The sequence below is a fragment of the Mustelus asterias genome, chromosome 24 (genome assembly GCF_964213995.1).
Source record: "Mustelus asterias chromosome 24, sMusAst1.hap1.1, whole genome shotgun sequence".
NCBI lineage: Eukaryota > Metazoa > Chordata > Chondrichthyes > Carcharhiniformes > Triakidae > Mustelus > Mustelus asterias.
In genome coordinates this window covers 3869015-3885103 of record NC_135824.1, presented here as the reverse complement: position 1 = coordinate 3885103, position 16089 = coordinate 3869015, and the positions used below count along the sequence as shown (strand labels likewise).

The following is a 16089-nucleotide window of genomic DNA, read 5'->3' as shown; positions in this document are numbered from 1 at the left end:
GACCAGAGCTCAAATTGTGAAATTTGAATTCAATAAAATAAAATATGGAATTAAAATCTGTGAAATCATTGACATCTGGTTCATTTTGGGGAAAGAACTCTGCCATTCTTACCTGCTCTGGCCTACGTGACCCTTAAATGGCCTCAAGGGCAATTCGGAATGTGCCGAGCTAGCGATGTCCACACCTCACCAATAAAAACAAGCTCTCATACCTTCTTGGTCACATTTCCTTGCCCTGCTACCTTCAGGGATCTGTACACATACGTTCCAATGTGTCTCTGTTGCTCTACACACATCAGAATCTTATTATTTGTGTATTCTCTTTTCTTATTTGTCCTCCCCAAATGTATTCCTTTACAAAATCAGGCCAACATTACCCCCTATTCCATATATAGACATAGACACACAGGCAATACACTCCCAGCAGTTGGTCTGAACAATGCACTGGATAGCTACATATTTAGAGAGGGAATATGAAGTAATCCTTTAGATTTTTTAAATCAAATTGCTCAGTTCAACCGTCACTCAGCTACAACATTGTTACTGTGCTGAACACTCTCCTAAAACAATGACTTTCAGTCTCGTTACATAGGCAACATTTACAAATGCTGACATTCCCATCATAACCTCCAAATGATTGCACTAGCTTTCCTAAAAAAAGTGATGCTATTAGTACATAAAATTTTACAATCCAGAAACAGAATATTCAGCCCAACTGGCCTACTGTGGTGTTTAAAATTCTACGCAAGCTTCCCTCCCATTAGCACATCCTTTAAATACATCTAAATATCAACCACGCCACATGATAGTGAGTTCCACATTCTCAGCAAGGATTACTCCAAAAATTCATTGGGGCACAACAGAAATAGTCTCAGTGTCTCAACCAGTGGAGTAAAATTCATAAATCTGAAGACCCCAGGGAACCTGATTCTTTAATGTTGTAGTCTTATTGCTGTTAAGCTGTTCCTCAAATGAAATCACACACCATTATCACCAGCGGCAAAATTGAGTCACAAGCCAGATCTGGAAGGATTAAATTTTATTGTTTTAATGCATGTTCTCCGCAGCTCAAATGGAAATGGTACCAAATTTTGGTTCTCGTGAAAAACGATTGACCTGAATTGTTAACCCCATGTTCCTCTCTCTCTAGATACTGCCTGACCCGCTGAGCACCTCAAACATTGTCCATTTTTATTTGAGACATGCAGGAGCTACAGCATTTTGCTTTTAGCTTTGCAGCTATCAAGTTTCAGAGTGACTACCACATTTACTAAATCCAAGAATCCATGATTCATGCTACCTCTAGTCATGTGGGCCCACGTTTAGTGGGCTGAAAACTAGATATACTCACCATAAAAGAATATTCAGCTGTGAGCTCAAGGTTCGATTTCAAGCTGATGACATAACAAGCGAGTCATTTACAAGCGTCAGCAAACCAAGTCTTGATTTTGCTGACAACTTAAAAACTTTTCAAACTTGTTCTTGCATTTCAGATCACCAGAACAGCTTTACTGAATGAGCCTGCCAATATATTGTCCAATACATTCAGAGGTATCACTAGGATTACTGTAAAACAAGTTCAAATTTTGGGTACCGGTGAACTATCAGTATGGTTTCAGTTACGCTGAATAAGCGTTTTTTTCTGACTATATCACCAGTTCAACCCAGCAAAACGAGTGTAGATCTCAGACAGAGAGCATTAGCATTGAACATCAAGCCCATGGAACAGCTCCATCCACCCACGGTATGAGTGTTGGGTCTCTCAGGCACTGCTCTTTACAGTCTGAGAGACCTATGGTGTTAAATATTATCATTGTTTTGCTCACTCCCATGTCAGTGTCCTCTCTCTGTGTGACACAGAGAACTGTCCCTGAATAACAACTAGGGACCAGAATGGGGAAGGGGTGTCCATGAGATTGGTGTTTGGGTCTCAGAGGGAGATGGATACTGGGCGTCAGGGCAATTGGGGTTTGGTTGGGTGGTGAGAGAGCTGGGAAGAAGGTAGGTTGGTCGTGGGACTGAGTATTTACTGTCAGCAGAGGAATCAGAGTTGGAATCCAGCCCATTTAGCCCGAGATCATGAGTAACCTGTAGACTAACTCCATGTAACTGTCTTTCTCTTATTCCCTTAATACTGTTGGTCCTGGGGATTTGTCATTCTTTAATGTCAATATATTTTCATGACTCTATTTTGCTCACTTTAATTTTGTTGAGTCCATGATATATTAGTTCCTTTGGGATGTCTAGCAAGCTATTGTCTTTCTCGCAAACGGTGACATAAAGTAATTATCCAACATGTTGTGAATGCCATATTTTAATTTGCATTATCGATGTTAGTAGTTTAAGGAGCCTACAATGCTCCCCACAACTTCTTTCCAAATCCAAGTCACATTAATATCCCCTGCAAGCTTCTTCTTGTATGCTTTTTGTGGCTCTTTAAAATATGCTTTGTTACTCTTTGCATTTCTCCCTGTTGTCAGGATCTGTGTTTGCTTTTCTATTTTTCTGCACTTTTTCTCCTTTCAGTTTAATGCTGCACTTTCATTTTTTAAAGGAATTGTCCAGAGTTGGGGACAAGGACGTATGCAGTGGTAACACCTGTGGCAGGGCAGTGATCACCCTGGGTTTCTGGTACTGCCACTGGTACACTGCATTTAACTCGTATGGCTCCAAGTAACTTCTTATTCATTCGTGGGATGTGGGTGTCGCTGGCTGGACATTTATTGCTTATCCCTGAGGAGCAATTAAGAATCCTGGACTGGACTGCACATTGCTCTGGGTCTGGGGTCACATGTAGGCCAGACCAGGTGAGGACAGATTTGCATTCCTAAAGGACATTAGTGAACCAGATGGATTTTTACAACAATCAACAATGATTTGATGGTCATTGTTAAACTTTTTAAATTCCAGATTTTTTAAAGTTAAAAATTTCCATTAGCACTCTGCTACATGCTTATCTTATCGCTGTTGGATACAATCGACCGCTTCACAGCTGCTACCACTGAGACCATAATCTTACATCCTTTCTCTACAGCTTAGTTCAACCCGTAAAGTCTCCATTACCTACTTATTCTGTCCCTAATTAGTAACGATAGTAAATGTCACCCCCATCATTTCCTTTTTCCCCCCACCTTCCCTAAAGGCCTGGTATGTTCAGTTCCCAGTCCTGACTGTCTCAGTAATGGCTACCAAGCATACACACCAAGATGAATTTGTTCCTTATATTCTGTGTAAATAATGCTCATTAGGCCTACGCTTATGCTAAACTGCTCTCTCGCTCCAATACTTTACACGCATATTTCTTATTGTTCTTTCCTGGTTTAACGACTTTACATCGTTTCGCTTTCCCTTTACATGTAGTGCCCAAGGCATCATTCCTGATTGTTACTGTAACTATATTCTTCCTAGATTTTAATAATTATTTATAATCATTTTTCCACTTGGAAGTTCCCACCCTCCCCCACTTCCTGGTTTAAATTCACCTATTACAACCCTAATTATCCTCCCCCCCAAACGTGGTCCCAGCTAGAGCCCGCACAATGGCACAATTCCGTCCGAAGCCAGCATCGCAGGGAATGGAACTCCTCTTTTCCCATATCATCCTTTAGCTACGTGTTCACTTCCAGAAACTCCTTATCCCAATTTGCATATGGCTCACGTTAGAGGCCAGAGACTATAGACCTCAAAATCAGGCTCCTTAAGGTCACCCTTAGTACTCTGCAAACATGCTTTCCTATGTTGTTGGTCTCAACAATATCCTTTCAAGCCAGTTTGAGATGTCCCACTCTCATATGATGAGTAACATAGCAATGTTTGATCTTACTTACAAAGAATACTATCTAATCATTGAATCCATTATATTTCACCCTTCACTTGGATTCCCCTTACTCTAGATGCTATCAATCACACCAATCCCATTCTGACCCTGTACCTCTCTATGAGATGTGCCCAATGTTTGGGACAAACTCTAGCTCAATGACTGAGCCGGGAAGATTCATGATGGAAACCATCTACTACCATTTATAATTATATTTTAATCTGTTCTGAATTTGACAAAAACAGCAGCCTGCAATATAAATACTCATTGCCTCAAGCTTATGTGAATCATTAAAAATATTGGAAGCAATGTGCAATTTTATATTGATTACAATGCTCTTGATTACGACATTTAGAATGATTAGGCACCATAGTGAATGGGAGTGGTACCTCAATACCGTATGCAAGAGATTTTCCACTGGTGGGCATATGGGGAAAAAGGGGAAGGTGACTGAGGATTCTCTCTACATGCCCCATTTCACACAAAACTCCAATATATCGAGGAATGAGACAAAGTGGACATGAGTACAGGCTGGTGGCAGCAAAGAGTACTTTGGCTCCTCCACGTTCCACAGAAGGGGAAATCACAGAATTGTTAATGCAGGAGGCAGCCATTTGGCCCGTATTGATTGAACTAGCTCTCCAAATGAGCAATTAACCTAGTGCCATTTACCCGCTTTCACCCTGTAACTCTGCAATTCTTTCTTTCCAGGCAACAGTCCCTTTTGAAAGTCTCAATTGAATATGCCTTACCGCATTCTCAGGAAGTGAATTCCAGACCTTAAACACTTGCTAAGAAAATGTTTTTCCTCATGTCACTGAACTGAACAATTAGTTACAGTTTAAGGTGCAAGCATCACTTAGTTTACATATATTTAACAGAATTTTTTAGCATATTTAAATCAATCCAATGCAGTTACCAGGTAAATCTGAAGGCAAGAACCAATGGGATGTGATCTGTTGGCGTCCAGTTTAGGAGCAGCACCACAACTATTACATACCAATGTACCCGCTACCCCCAATAAACAGCCATAGTGGCCTCTTCCAAATGTATCCAAGTAGCTTCAGCTGTATGTAGCCCACACAAAGTGCCAGAATACTTTACCACTCTAAATTGAGCTTGACACCCTGACTTAAGAGCTGTGCAACATATACAAATAAATATATTCTTGATCAGAGCAATCTGAAGTAAAACACCATTATTTTATTTCTCTATTCTTTTTGGAATGATTACACTAAGTAAACCTAATGCAACACTGGCACTGAGAACTATTTAAACTAAACATTCAGATCTCTCAAATAAAGCTTGTTTAAAGGAATTCAAGAAATTCATTTAATTACATTACTCCTTTGCATTACTTTTGTTCTTTCTCAGTTAGTGGGGCGGTACAGTGGCACAGCGGTTAGCACTGCTGCATCACAGCACCAGGGACCCAGGTTCGATTCCCTGCATGGGTCACTGTCTGTGTGGAGTTTGCACGTTCTCCGTGTCTGCGTGGCTTTCTTCCGGGTGCTCCACAGTCCTCCCACAGTCCAAATGACGTTCTGGTTAGGTCCATTGACCATGCTGAATCCTCCCACAGTGTACTCAAACAGGCACTGGAATGTGGCAACTAGGGGATTTTCAGAGTGATTTCATTGCAAAGTTAATGTAAGCTACTTGTGACACTAATAAATAAACTTGAAACTTGAGTTTCCCTGGACTAACAAACCTGTGGCCCTTACATAGATGAACTAAGTTACCCCACATTCCTCACCCCTGTAAACAATAAGTAAAGTGGCGTAATTCAGATCTGTATGTGCCTCCCTTTGCTCCATCAGGAAGTTCATTATCAGAGGGCGGTGTCAGTACTGATGGAAGGGGTGGAAACACCCAAAAAAACCAGACCACAAAACATTCAACAAAGCACAAGGATTACCCAGATAAAAATATCACAGGAGTAAACAAATCTAAAAGACCTAGTCTCCCCTAGAGGATCAATAATAATTGATATTTATGTAGCACCTTTAACCACCCTCAGCCACAAATTGACACCAAGCTAGGGAAGAAAAAATTAAAAACTGACCAAACGTTTGGCCAAAGAGGTGTGTTTTAAGCAGCATCTTTAAAAAGAGAGAAAGGGTTACCAGGACTGGACAGCTTAGAGTAAGAATCCCAGAGATCTGAGCCCAGGCAACTGAAAACATAGACGCCGACAGTGGGATGAAGGGTTTGGAGGATAAATGAAAGCTCAGAATTAAAATAACAGAGACCTTGGAGGGTTAGAGGGTTGAAGGAGGTTACAGAGAAAGGCTAGGACTGATGCCATGGAAGGATTTGAACACGAGGATAAGAATTTTATACAGGAGGCAATGGCGAGCCAACATTGGTCAGTGAGCACCGGGGATGATGGTGAGGGACCAATGAACACACACAATATGCAAGTTGTATGAAACATGGCACTACCACTTCCCTCGACAGCAGGAACCATGTGGAAGTTATGGTGACATGTGATACTCTCCTCCACGCCTGAAAGACACATCCCCGCCAGAGCCAACAATATGCTCCATGGGAGAGTACAAGCCTTGCCCTCAGGTTGATGTTTGGCCCCAGGAGTAGGTGATGGCGGTGGGTATCCTGCCCCATCGTTTGGGGGGGTGGGAGGGGGGGGGGGGGGGTGTCCTGCCCCAGGGTTTTGGGGGGGGGGGGGGGGGTGTGTGTCTTGCTGCAGGGTATTGGGGGGGGGGGGGGGGGTGTCCTGCTGCAGGGTATTGGGGGGGGGGGGGTGTCCTGCTGCAGGGTATTGGGGGGGGGGGGGGGGTGTCCTGCTGCAGGGTATTGGGGGGTGTCCTGCTGCAGGGTATTGGGGGGGGGGGGGGGGAGGTGTCCCTGCTGCAGGGTATTGGGGGGTGTCCTGCTGCAGGGTATTGGGGTGGGGGGGGTGTTCCTGCTGCAGGGTATTGGGGGTGGGGGTGTCCTGCTGCAGGGTATGGGGGGGGAGGTGGCCTGCTGCAGGGTATTGGGGGGGGGGGGGGGGGGGGGGTCCTGCTGCAGGGTATTCGGGGGGGGGGTGTTCCTGCTGCAGAGTATTAGGGGGGGGGGGGTGTGTCCTGCTGCAGGATATTGGGGGGGGGGGTGAAGGTGTCCTGCCCCAGGGTTTGTGGCTGGGGGGGGTGGGGTGTCCTGCTGCAGGGTATTGGGGCGGGGGGGAGAGGTGTCCTGCCCCAGGGTTTTGGGGGGGGGTGAGCTGTCTGCCCCAGGGTTTTGTGGCGGGGGTGGGTGTGCGGGGGTGTCCTGCCTCAGGGTTTGGGAGGGGGTGGGGGTGCGGGTGGGGTGTCCTGCCCCAGGGTTTGGGAGGGAGGGGGTGGGGGTGTCCTGCCCCAGGGTTTGGGAGCGGGGGAGGTGGGGTGTCCTGCACCAGGGTTTAGGACGGGGGGGGGGGGTTCACGTCCTGCCCCAGGGTTGGGGGGGGAGGGGAGAGATGTCCTGCCCCAGGGTTTGGGGGGGGGGGGGGGGATGGGGGTGTTCTGCCCCAGGGTTTGGGAGGGTGGGAGGGCGTCTTGCCCCAGGGTTTTAGGGGGGGGGGGGTGTCCTGCCCCAGGGTTTGGGAGCGGGGGAGGTGGGGTGTCCTGCACCAGGGTTTAGGACGGGGGGGGGGGGGGTGTTCACGTCCTGCCCCAGGGTTTGGGGGGGGGGGGGGGGGGGGGGGGGGAGAGATGTCCTGCCCCAGGGTTTGGGGTGGGGGGGGGGGATGGGGGTGTTCTGCCCCAGGGTTTGGGAGGGTGGGAGGGCGTCTTGCCCCAGGGTTTTAGGGGGGGGGGGGGGGGGGGCGGGGAGGATGCGGGTGTTCTGCCCCAGGGTTTGGAAAGGGGGGGAGGGGTGTGCGTCCTGCCCCAGGGTTTGGGAGGGGGGGGGGGGAGAGCAGGTGGGGGTGTCATGCCCCAGGGTTTGAGAGGGGGGGGTTCTGCCCCATGGTTTGGAGAGGGGGGGGGGGGGGGGGCGTCCTGCCCCAGGGATTGGGAGAGGGGGGGGGCGTCTGCCCCAGGGATTGGGAGAGGGGGGGGCGTCCTGCCCCAGGGGATTGGGAGAGGGGGGGGCGTCCTGCCCCAGGGGATTGGGAGAGGGGGGGGCGTCCTGCCCCAGGGGATTGGGAGAGGGGGGGGCGTCCTGCCCCAGGGGATTGGGAGAGGGGGGGCGTCCTGCCCCAGTGATTGGGAGAGGGGGGGGGCGTCCTGCCCCAGGGATTGGGAGAGGGGAGGACGTCCTGCCCCAGGGATTGGGAGAGGGGGGGCGTCCTGCCCCAGGGATTGGGAGAGGGGGGGCGTCCTGCCCCAGGGATTGGGAGAGGGGGGGGCGTCCTGCCCCAGGGATTGGGAGAGGGGGGGGGCGTCCTGCCCCAGGGTTTGGGAGAGGGGGGGGGCGTCCTGCCCCAGGGTTTGGGAGAGGGGGGGGCGTCCTGCCCCAGGGTTTGGGAGAGGGGGGGGGCGTCCTGCTCCAGGGTTTGGGAGAGGGGGGGGGCGTCCTGCTCCAGGGTTTGGGAGAGGGGGGGGGCGTCCTGCCCCAGGGTTTGGGAGAGGGGGGGCGTCCTGCCCCAGGGTTTGGGAGAGGGGGGGGCGTCCTGCCCCAGGGTTTGGGAGAGGGGGGGGCGCCCTGCCCCAGGGTTTGGGAGAGGGGGGCGCCCTGCCCCAGGGTTTGGGAGAGGGGGGGCGTCCTGCCCCAGGGTTTGGGAGAGGGGGGGCGTCCTGCCCCAGGGTTTGGGAGAGGGGGGGCGTCCTGCCCCAGGGTTTGGGAGAGGGGGGGCGTCCTGCCCCAGGGTTTGGGAGAGGGGGGGCGTCCTGCCCCAGGGTTTGGGAGAGGGGGGGCGTCCTGCCCCAGGGTTTGGGAGAGGGGGGGCATCCTGCCCCAGGGTTTGGGAGAGGGGGGGCGTCCTGCCCCAGGGTTTGGGAGAGGGGGCGGGTGGGGGTGTCCTGCCCCAAGGTTTGGGGGGGGGGGCGGGGGGGGGGTGTCTTGCCCCAGGTTTGGGAGGGGGGGGCGGGTGGGGGTGTCCTGCCCCTAGGTTTGGTGGGGGGGGGGGGTGTCCAGTCCCGGGGGGGGGGGGGGGGGTCCGTTCCCCGGGAGGGGGGGGGGGTCCGTTCCCCGGGAGGGGGGGGACGTTGGGGTGTCCGTTCCCCGGGAGGGGGGGGGGGGGCGGGGGAGTGTCCGTTCCGGGGGGGGGTGGGGGAGTGTGTCCGTTCCGGGGGGGGTGGGGGAGTGTGTCCGTTCCCGGGGGGGGGGGTGTCCGTTCCCCCGGGGGGGGGGGGGGGGGGGTGTCCGTTCCCCGGGGGGGGGCGCCGGGGGGGAGAGGGGGGCGCCCGGTTGCCGGGGGGGAGAGGGGGGCGTCCGGTTCCCGGGGGGGGGGGGGGGGTTAGTGTCCGATTCCCGGGGGGGGGGGTTCGTGTCCGATTCCCGGGGGAGGGGGGGGGTTGGTGTCCGGTTCCCGGGTGGTGTCCGGTCCCCGGGGGTGGGGGGTGTCCAGCCCGGGCCTGCTGCTTCTTTACCTTCACATCCTCCTCCTCGTCCTCGCCTTCCCATTTGTCCACAACCACCGGCTTGGCCGCCAACTCCGGGGCCTGGAAATCATCGTCTGCTGAGAGAGAGACAGAGAGAGCGGCAGTGAGCCTTTAGCGGGAGGCCGGAGTGAGAGAGAATAAAATAAACCCATCCCCCGCGCCCCAAACCTCCCCGTCCCCTCACACACAAACCACGCTCACCCCAGCCTTCCGACTCCGCCATCGCCGCCGCCTGCCCGCTCAGTCACGCCGTGGAATTGTGGGATGCTGGAGGACTAGGAATGATGGGATATCGGAGGTCTGTCTGGGAGGACCAGGGGTCTGCCCAGCTCCCGCTGCCAACCTCGCAGCAGCAACACTGTCCAAACCTGTTTCCTTCATTTGCATTTAGATACTTTGTCCATTTCGTAAATTTCATTATATTAACGTTTATGCGAGCGTTATATTAAATAATTCATTCTCTTGTATTGAAAACCTACTTGGGTAAATGGCCTGCATTTAAATAGCGCCTTTAACATAGTGAACCTCCTGGAGCGCTTCAGAGGAGTGATTGTCAAACAAAATTTCGCTCAAAAGGAAATATTTAGGACCCAGATGTAGGTTTTAAGGAATGTCTTCAAGGAGTAGGTCGAGCGAGGAAATTCCAGGGCTGCCAATTAACATTGAGGATATAGACTGAATCAGAGTGATTCTCAGCAGGTCTGGTAGCATCTGTCAGGAGTTCTTTCCTCCCCTTACAGATGCTGCCAGACCTGCTGAGATTTCTCAGCATTTTCGCTTTTGGTTTCAGATTCCAGCATCCGCAGTAATTAGCTTTTATCCAGTTATCCAGTGTTTAACTCACTGCCATTTCTCTTCCAGGAATGCCTACCCTGAAGAAATACTGCTCTTCTCTCTGACAGGATTTCTGTATGTCTCTCTCCCCCTACTCATCTTTCATTCCCTCACCCTGCAGTATAAATATCTCCCACTTTCTACGTCTTTTAGCTTTGACAAAGGGTCGTCTGGACTCGAAACATCAGCTCTTTTCTCTCCTTACAGATCCTGCCAGACATAGAACCATAGAAAATTACAGCTCAGAAACAGGCCTTTTGGCCCTTCTTGTCTGTGCCGAACCATTTTATGCCTAGTCCCACTGACCTGCACTTGGACCATATCCCTCCACACCCCTCTCATCCGTGAACCCGTCCAAGTTTTTCTTAAATGTTAAAAGTTTAACATTTTATCCGGCAGCTCATTCCACACTCCCACCACTCTCTGTGTGAAGAAGCCCCCCCTAATATTCCCTTTAAACTTTTCTCCTTTCACCCTTAACCCATGCCCTCTGGTTTTTTTCTTCCCTAGCCTCAGCGGAAAAAGCCTGCTTGCATTCACTCTATCTATACCCATCAAAATCTTATACACCTCTATCAAATCTCCCCTCAATCTTCTACGCTCCAGGGAATAAAGTCCCAACCTATTCAATCTCTTTCTGTAACTCAGCTTCTCAAGTCCCGGCAACATCCTTGTGAACCTTCTCTGCACTCTTTCAACCTTATTTACATCCTTCCTGTAACTAGGTGACCAAAACTGTACACAATACTCCAAATTCGGCCTCACCAATGCCTTATATAACCTTACCATAACACTCCAACTTTTATACTCGATACTCCGATTTATAAAGGCCAATGTACCAAAGGCACTCTTTACGACCCTATTCACCTGTGACGTCACTTTTAGGGAATTCTGTACCTGTATTCCCAGATCCCTCTGTTCAATTGCACTCTTCAGAGTCCTACCATTTACCCTGCACGTTCTACTTTGGTTTGTCCTTCCAATGTGCAATACCTCATACTTGTCTGCGTTAAATTCCATTTGCCATTTTTCAGCCCATTTTTCTAGTTGGTCCAAATCCCTCTGCAAGCTTTGAAAACCTTCCTCACTGTCCACTACACCTCCAATCTTTGTATCATCAGCAAACTTGCTGATCCAATTTACCACATTATCATCCAGATCATTGATATAGTTGACAAACAACAATGGACCCAACACCGATCCCTGCGGCACACCACTAGTCACAGGCCTCCACTCAGAGAAGCAATCCTCCACAACCACTCTCTGGCTTCTTCCATTGAGCCAGTATCTAATCCAATTTACTACCTCCCCATGTATATCTAGCGACTGAACCTTCCTAACTAACCTCCCATGAGGGACCTTGTCAAAGGCCTTGTGAAATTGAGGTAGACAACATCCACTGCCTTCCCTTCATCCACTTTCCTGGTAACCTCCTCGAAAAACTCTAATAGATTGGTCAAACATGACCTACCACGCACAAAGCCATGTTGACTCTCCCTAATAAGTCCCTGTCTATCCAAATATTTGTAGATCCTATCCCTTATCACACCTTCCAATAACTTGCCCACCACCGACGTCAAACTTACTGGCCTATAATGACCCGGATTTCTTTTGGAACCTTTTTTAAACAACGGAACAACATGAGCCACCCTCCAATCATCTGGCACCTCCCCCGTGAAAACTGACATTTTAAATATGTCTGCCAGGGCCCCTGCAAGTTCAACACTAGCTTCCCTCAAGGTCCATGGGAATACCCTGTCCAGTCCTGGGGATTTATCCATTCTGATTTGCCTCAAGACAGCGAGCACCTCCTCCCCTTTAATCTGTAAAGGTTCCATGACCTCCCTACCTGTTTGCCCTATTTCCGTAGACTCCATGCCCGTTTCCTCAGTAAATACGGATGCAAAAAAACCATTTAGTATCTCCCCCATCTCTTTTGGTTCCATACACAGTCTACCACTCTGGTCTTCAAGAGGACCAATTTTATCCCTCACTATCCTTTTGCTTCTAACATACCTATAGAAGCTCTTTGGATTTTCCTTCACTCTGTCTGCCAAAGCAACCTCATGTCTTCTTTTAGCCCTCCTGATTTCCCTCTTAAGTAGCTTCTTGCACTTTTTATACTCCTCAAGCATCTGATCTGTTCCTTGCTGCCTGTACATTTCATACAACTCTCTCTTCCTCTTAATCAGTGTTACAATCTCCCTCGAGAACCAAGGTTCCTTATTCCGATTTACTTTGCCTTTAATCCTGACAGGAACATACAAACTCTGCACTCTCAAAATTTCTCCTTTGAAGGCCTCCCACTTTCCATTTACATCCTTACCAGAGAACAGCCTGTGCCAATCCACACTTCCCAGATCCCTTCTCATTTCATCAAATTTGGCCTTTTTCCAGTTCAGAACTTCAACCCGAGGACCAGATCTATCCTTATCCACGATCAGGTTGAAACTAATGGCATTATGATCATTGGATCCAAAGTGTTCCCTCACACTCACATCCATCACCTGCCCTAACTCATTTCCCAATAGGAGATCCAATATCGCATCCTCTCTAGTTGGCACCTCTAAATACTGATGTAGAAAATTCTCCTGAACGCATTTTACAAACTCTACCCCATCTTAACCTTTAACAGTATGCGACTCCCAATCTATATGTGGAAAATTTAAATCCCCTACTATCGCAACTTTATGTTTCTTGCTATTGTCAGCTATCTCTCCGCTGATTTGCTCCTCCAATTCTCGCTGACTATTGGGTGGTCTATAATACAACCCCATTAATGTGGTCATACCTTTCTTGTTTCTCAGCTCCACCCATCGGGCCTCTGTAGACAAGCTCCCTAATCTATCCTGCCTGAGTACCCCTGTAACATTTTCCCTGACCAACAATGCCACCCCCCCACCTTTTATCCCTCTGCCTCTATCCTGCCTGAAACATTGGAACCCTGGAACATTGAGCTGCCAGTCCTGCCCCTCCTGTAGCCAAGTTCCACTAATGGCTATAATGTCATATTTCCATGTGTCTATCCACACCTTCAGCTCATCTGCCTTCCCCACAATACTCCTGGCATTGAAATAGACACACCTCAAAAGATTATTTCCACCACACTCTGCCCTTCCATTTGTGATTTTGCTTGAACTAACCTGTCTTTTTACCCCTGCTCCACTATCTGCTCTGGCACTCTGGTTCCCATCCCCCTGCAAATCTAGTTTAAACGCTCCCCAATAACACTAGCAAATCTCCCTGCAAGTATATTGGTCCCCTTGTAGTTTAGGTGTAACCCGTCTCTCTTGTACAGGTCCCACCTGCCCCAGAAGAGGTCCCAATGATCCAAGAATTGGAAACCCTGCCCCCTGCACCAGTTCCTCAGCCACGTGTTCATCTGCCCAAGCATCCTACTCCTGCCCTCACTGGCATGTGGCTCAGGTAGCAATCCTGAGATTACTACCCTCGGGGTCCTGCTTTTTAACTTCCTTCCAAGCTCTTTGTACTCACTCTTTAGGACCTCCTCACTCTTCCTTCCCAAGTCATTGGTACCGATGTGTACCACGACATCTGGCTGATCACCTTCCCACTTTAGAACGCTGTGCACGCGATCAGAGACATCGCTGACCTTGGCGCCTGGGAGGCAACAAACCATGCGGGAGTCTCTGTCCCGACCACAGACCACATGCTGAGATTTTCCAGCATTTTCTCTTTTGGTCCAACATAACGTCCCTGCTCTTATCTATGCCACGACTGATAAAGGTAAGCGTCCCATTTACCTTCTTAACTACCCTATTAAACTGTCCTGCCACCTTCAGGTATGTGGGCAAACAACCACAGATCCTTCTGTGCTTCCTCGTGTCCTGCCATTCATTGGGTACTCCTTTGTCTTGTTTCTCCTTCCAAAGTGTATCACTTTGCAATTTTCAGGGTTAAATTCCTTCTGGCCAACCCATCTATATCTTCCTCCAAACTAAGACCTTCTTCCTCACTATTAATGACCCTACCAGTCTTCATCATGTCGTCGACAAACTCACTTACCATCCCACCCACATCATCTATATCATTTATATCTAGGTAGAAATGGTTGAGAACTTCAAGTTTTCAGGTGTCCAAACCCTAATGCACCCCGGACATTCTCTCTTCCGTCGGAAAAAGACACAAAAGTCTGAGGTCACGTACCAACCGACTCAAGAACTGCTTCTTCCCTGCTGCTGTCAGACTCTTGAATGGACCTACCTTGCATTAAGTTGCTCTTTCTCTGCACCCTAGCTTTTACTGTAACACTACATTCTGCACTCCCTCATTTCCTTCTCTATGTACAGTATGCCTTGTCTGTATAGCGCTCAAGAAACAATACTTTTCACTGTACACTAATACATGTGACAATAATAAATCAAATCACAATCATGAACAATAAGGGACCTAGAGCTAGTACACCAATGGACACCAGTCTCCAGTCACACAAACAGCTTTCTACCACCACTCTCTGTCCCCTACCACTAAGTCATTTTTGGATCCAACTTGCAAAGTTACCCTAGATCCCATGCTTTTTACCTTCTTTATCAGTCTCCCATGTGGGACCTTGTCAAAGGCTTTGCTGAAATCTATATAAACTACATCAACTGCATTACCTTCATCTACACACCTGATCACCTCCTCAAAAAACTCATTCAAATTTGTTAAGCATGACCTCCCTCTGACAAAGCTCTGCTGACTATCCCTAATCAAACCTTACCCTCTCCAAATGGAGATTAATTCTCTCTTTCAAAATTTTCTCCAATAGTTTCCCCACCACTAACGTGAGACTCACCGTTCTGTAATTTCCTGGTTCATCTCTATCACCCTTCTTGAAAAGTGGAAATGACATTAACCATCCTCCAATCTTCCGGCACCTCCCCTGTGGTCAGAGAGGAATTAAAAATTTGGGCCAGGGCCCCAGTAATTTCCTCCCTTGCCTCCCACAGCAGCCTGGGATAAAACTCATCTGGACCTGGATATTTGTCCACTTTTAAGCCCGTCAAAACCTCCTCACTCCCCATGTCAAACTGTTCAAGAACCTCAGTCCCTCTCCACGAATTCTGTATCTATATCCTCCTTCTCCCAAGGGAAGACAGATGTGAAGTACTCGTTTAACACCCTAATGATGTCTTCTTGCTCCCCATAGATTTGCCCCTTGTCCTCAATGGGCCCTACACTTGCCCTAGTTATTCTCCCATTAATATACTTATAGAACTTGAGATTCTGCCTAATCTTACCCACCAGTGCCTTTTCATGCCCCTTTTTTGCTCTCCTAATTGCTCTAAGTTCTCCCCTGCACTTTCTATACTCCACTAAGGCCTCCAATGATTTTGCTTCCTTTGTACCTGCTAAAAGCCTCTCTTTTCTTTCTTATCCACCGTTGGATCAAATAGTCATCCTTCCCACCTCTGGGGTAATCTGCCTATGTCAATCCTGTACTATCTACAGAATACATTGCAACAATTAATCCAAGCTTGCTGCAAACAGAACTTATTAGTCCCATGACCACTAGTTACAAAAATAGCAGCACCATCAGTGACCTTCCCTTCACATTAAGGTCAGAAATGGGGATATTGATTGCACAATGTTCAGTACTATTCACAACTTCTCACATACTGAAGCAGTCGGTGCCCGCATGCAGCAGGACCTGGATAACATTTAGGCTTAAGCTGATAAGTGGTAAGGAACATTCATGCCACAAGACTGCGAAGCAATGGCCATTTCCAACAAAAATGGTGGCACAGTGGTTAGCACTGCTGCCTCAGTGCCAGGGTCACAGGTTCGATTCTGTCCTTGAGTGACTGTGTGGAGTCTGCACATTCTCCCTGTGTCTGCTTGGATTTCCTCCGGGTGCTCCGGTTTCCTCCCACAGCGCAAAGATATGCAGGTTAGGTGGATCAGCCA

The 16089-nt window shown here is 49.0% G+C and overlaps 1 protein-coding gene across 4 annotated transcripts in view; it reads right to left on the bottom strand.

Moving 5' to 3' along the window:
- Positions 1-9665, bottom strand: part of LOC144511167 (eukaryotic translation initiation factor 3 subunit J-like) — a 39797-nt gene extending 30132 nt beyond the window's left edge. For 2 of the 4 annotated variants that reach the window (XM_078241194.1, XM_078241197.1), the window contains exons 1-2: positions 9547-9607; positions 9334-9422 (exon numbers count right to left, since the gene is read on the bottom strand). In XM_078241194.1, coding sequence (XP_078097320.1) covers positions 9334-9422; positions 9547-9568 — 111 coding nt within the window. In that variant the 5' untranslated portion in view covers positions 9569-9607. Of the gene's footprint in view, positions 1-9333; positions 9423-9546 lie in introns of all 4 variants that reach the window. The other 2 variants (XM_078241198.1, XM_078241196.1) reach the window with 2 other exon arrangements.
- Between the last annotated feature and the right edge of the window lie 6424 nt (positions 9666-16089).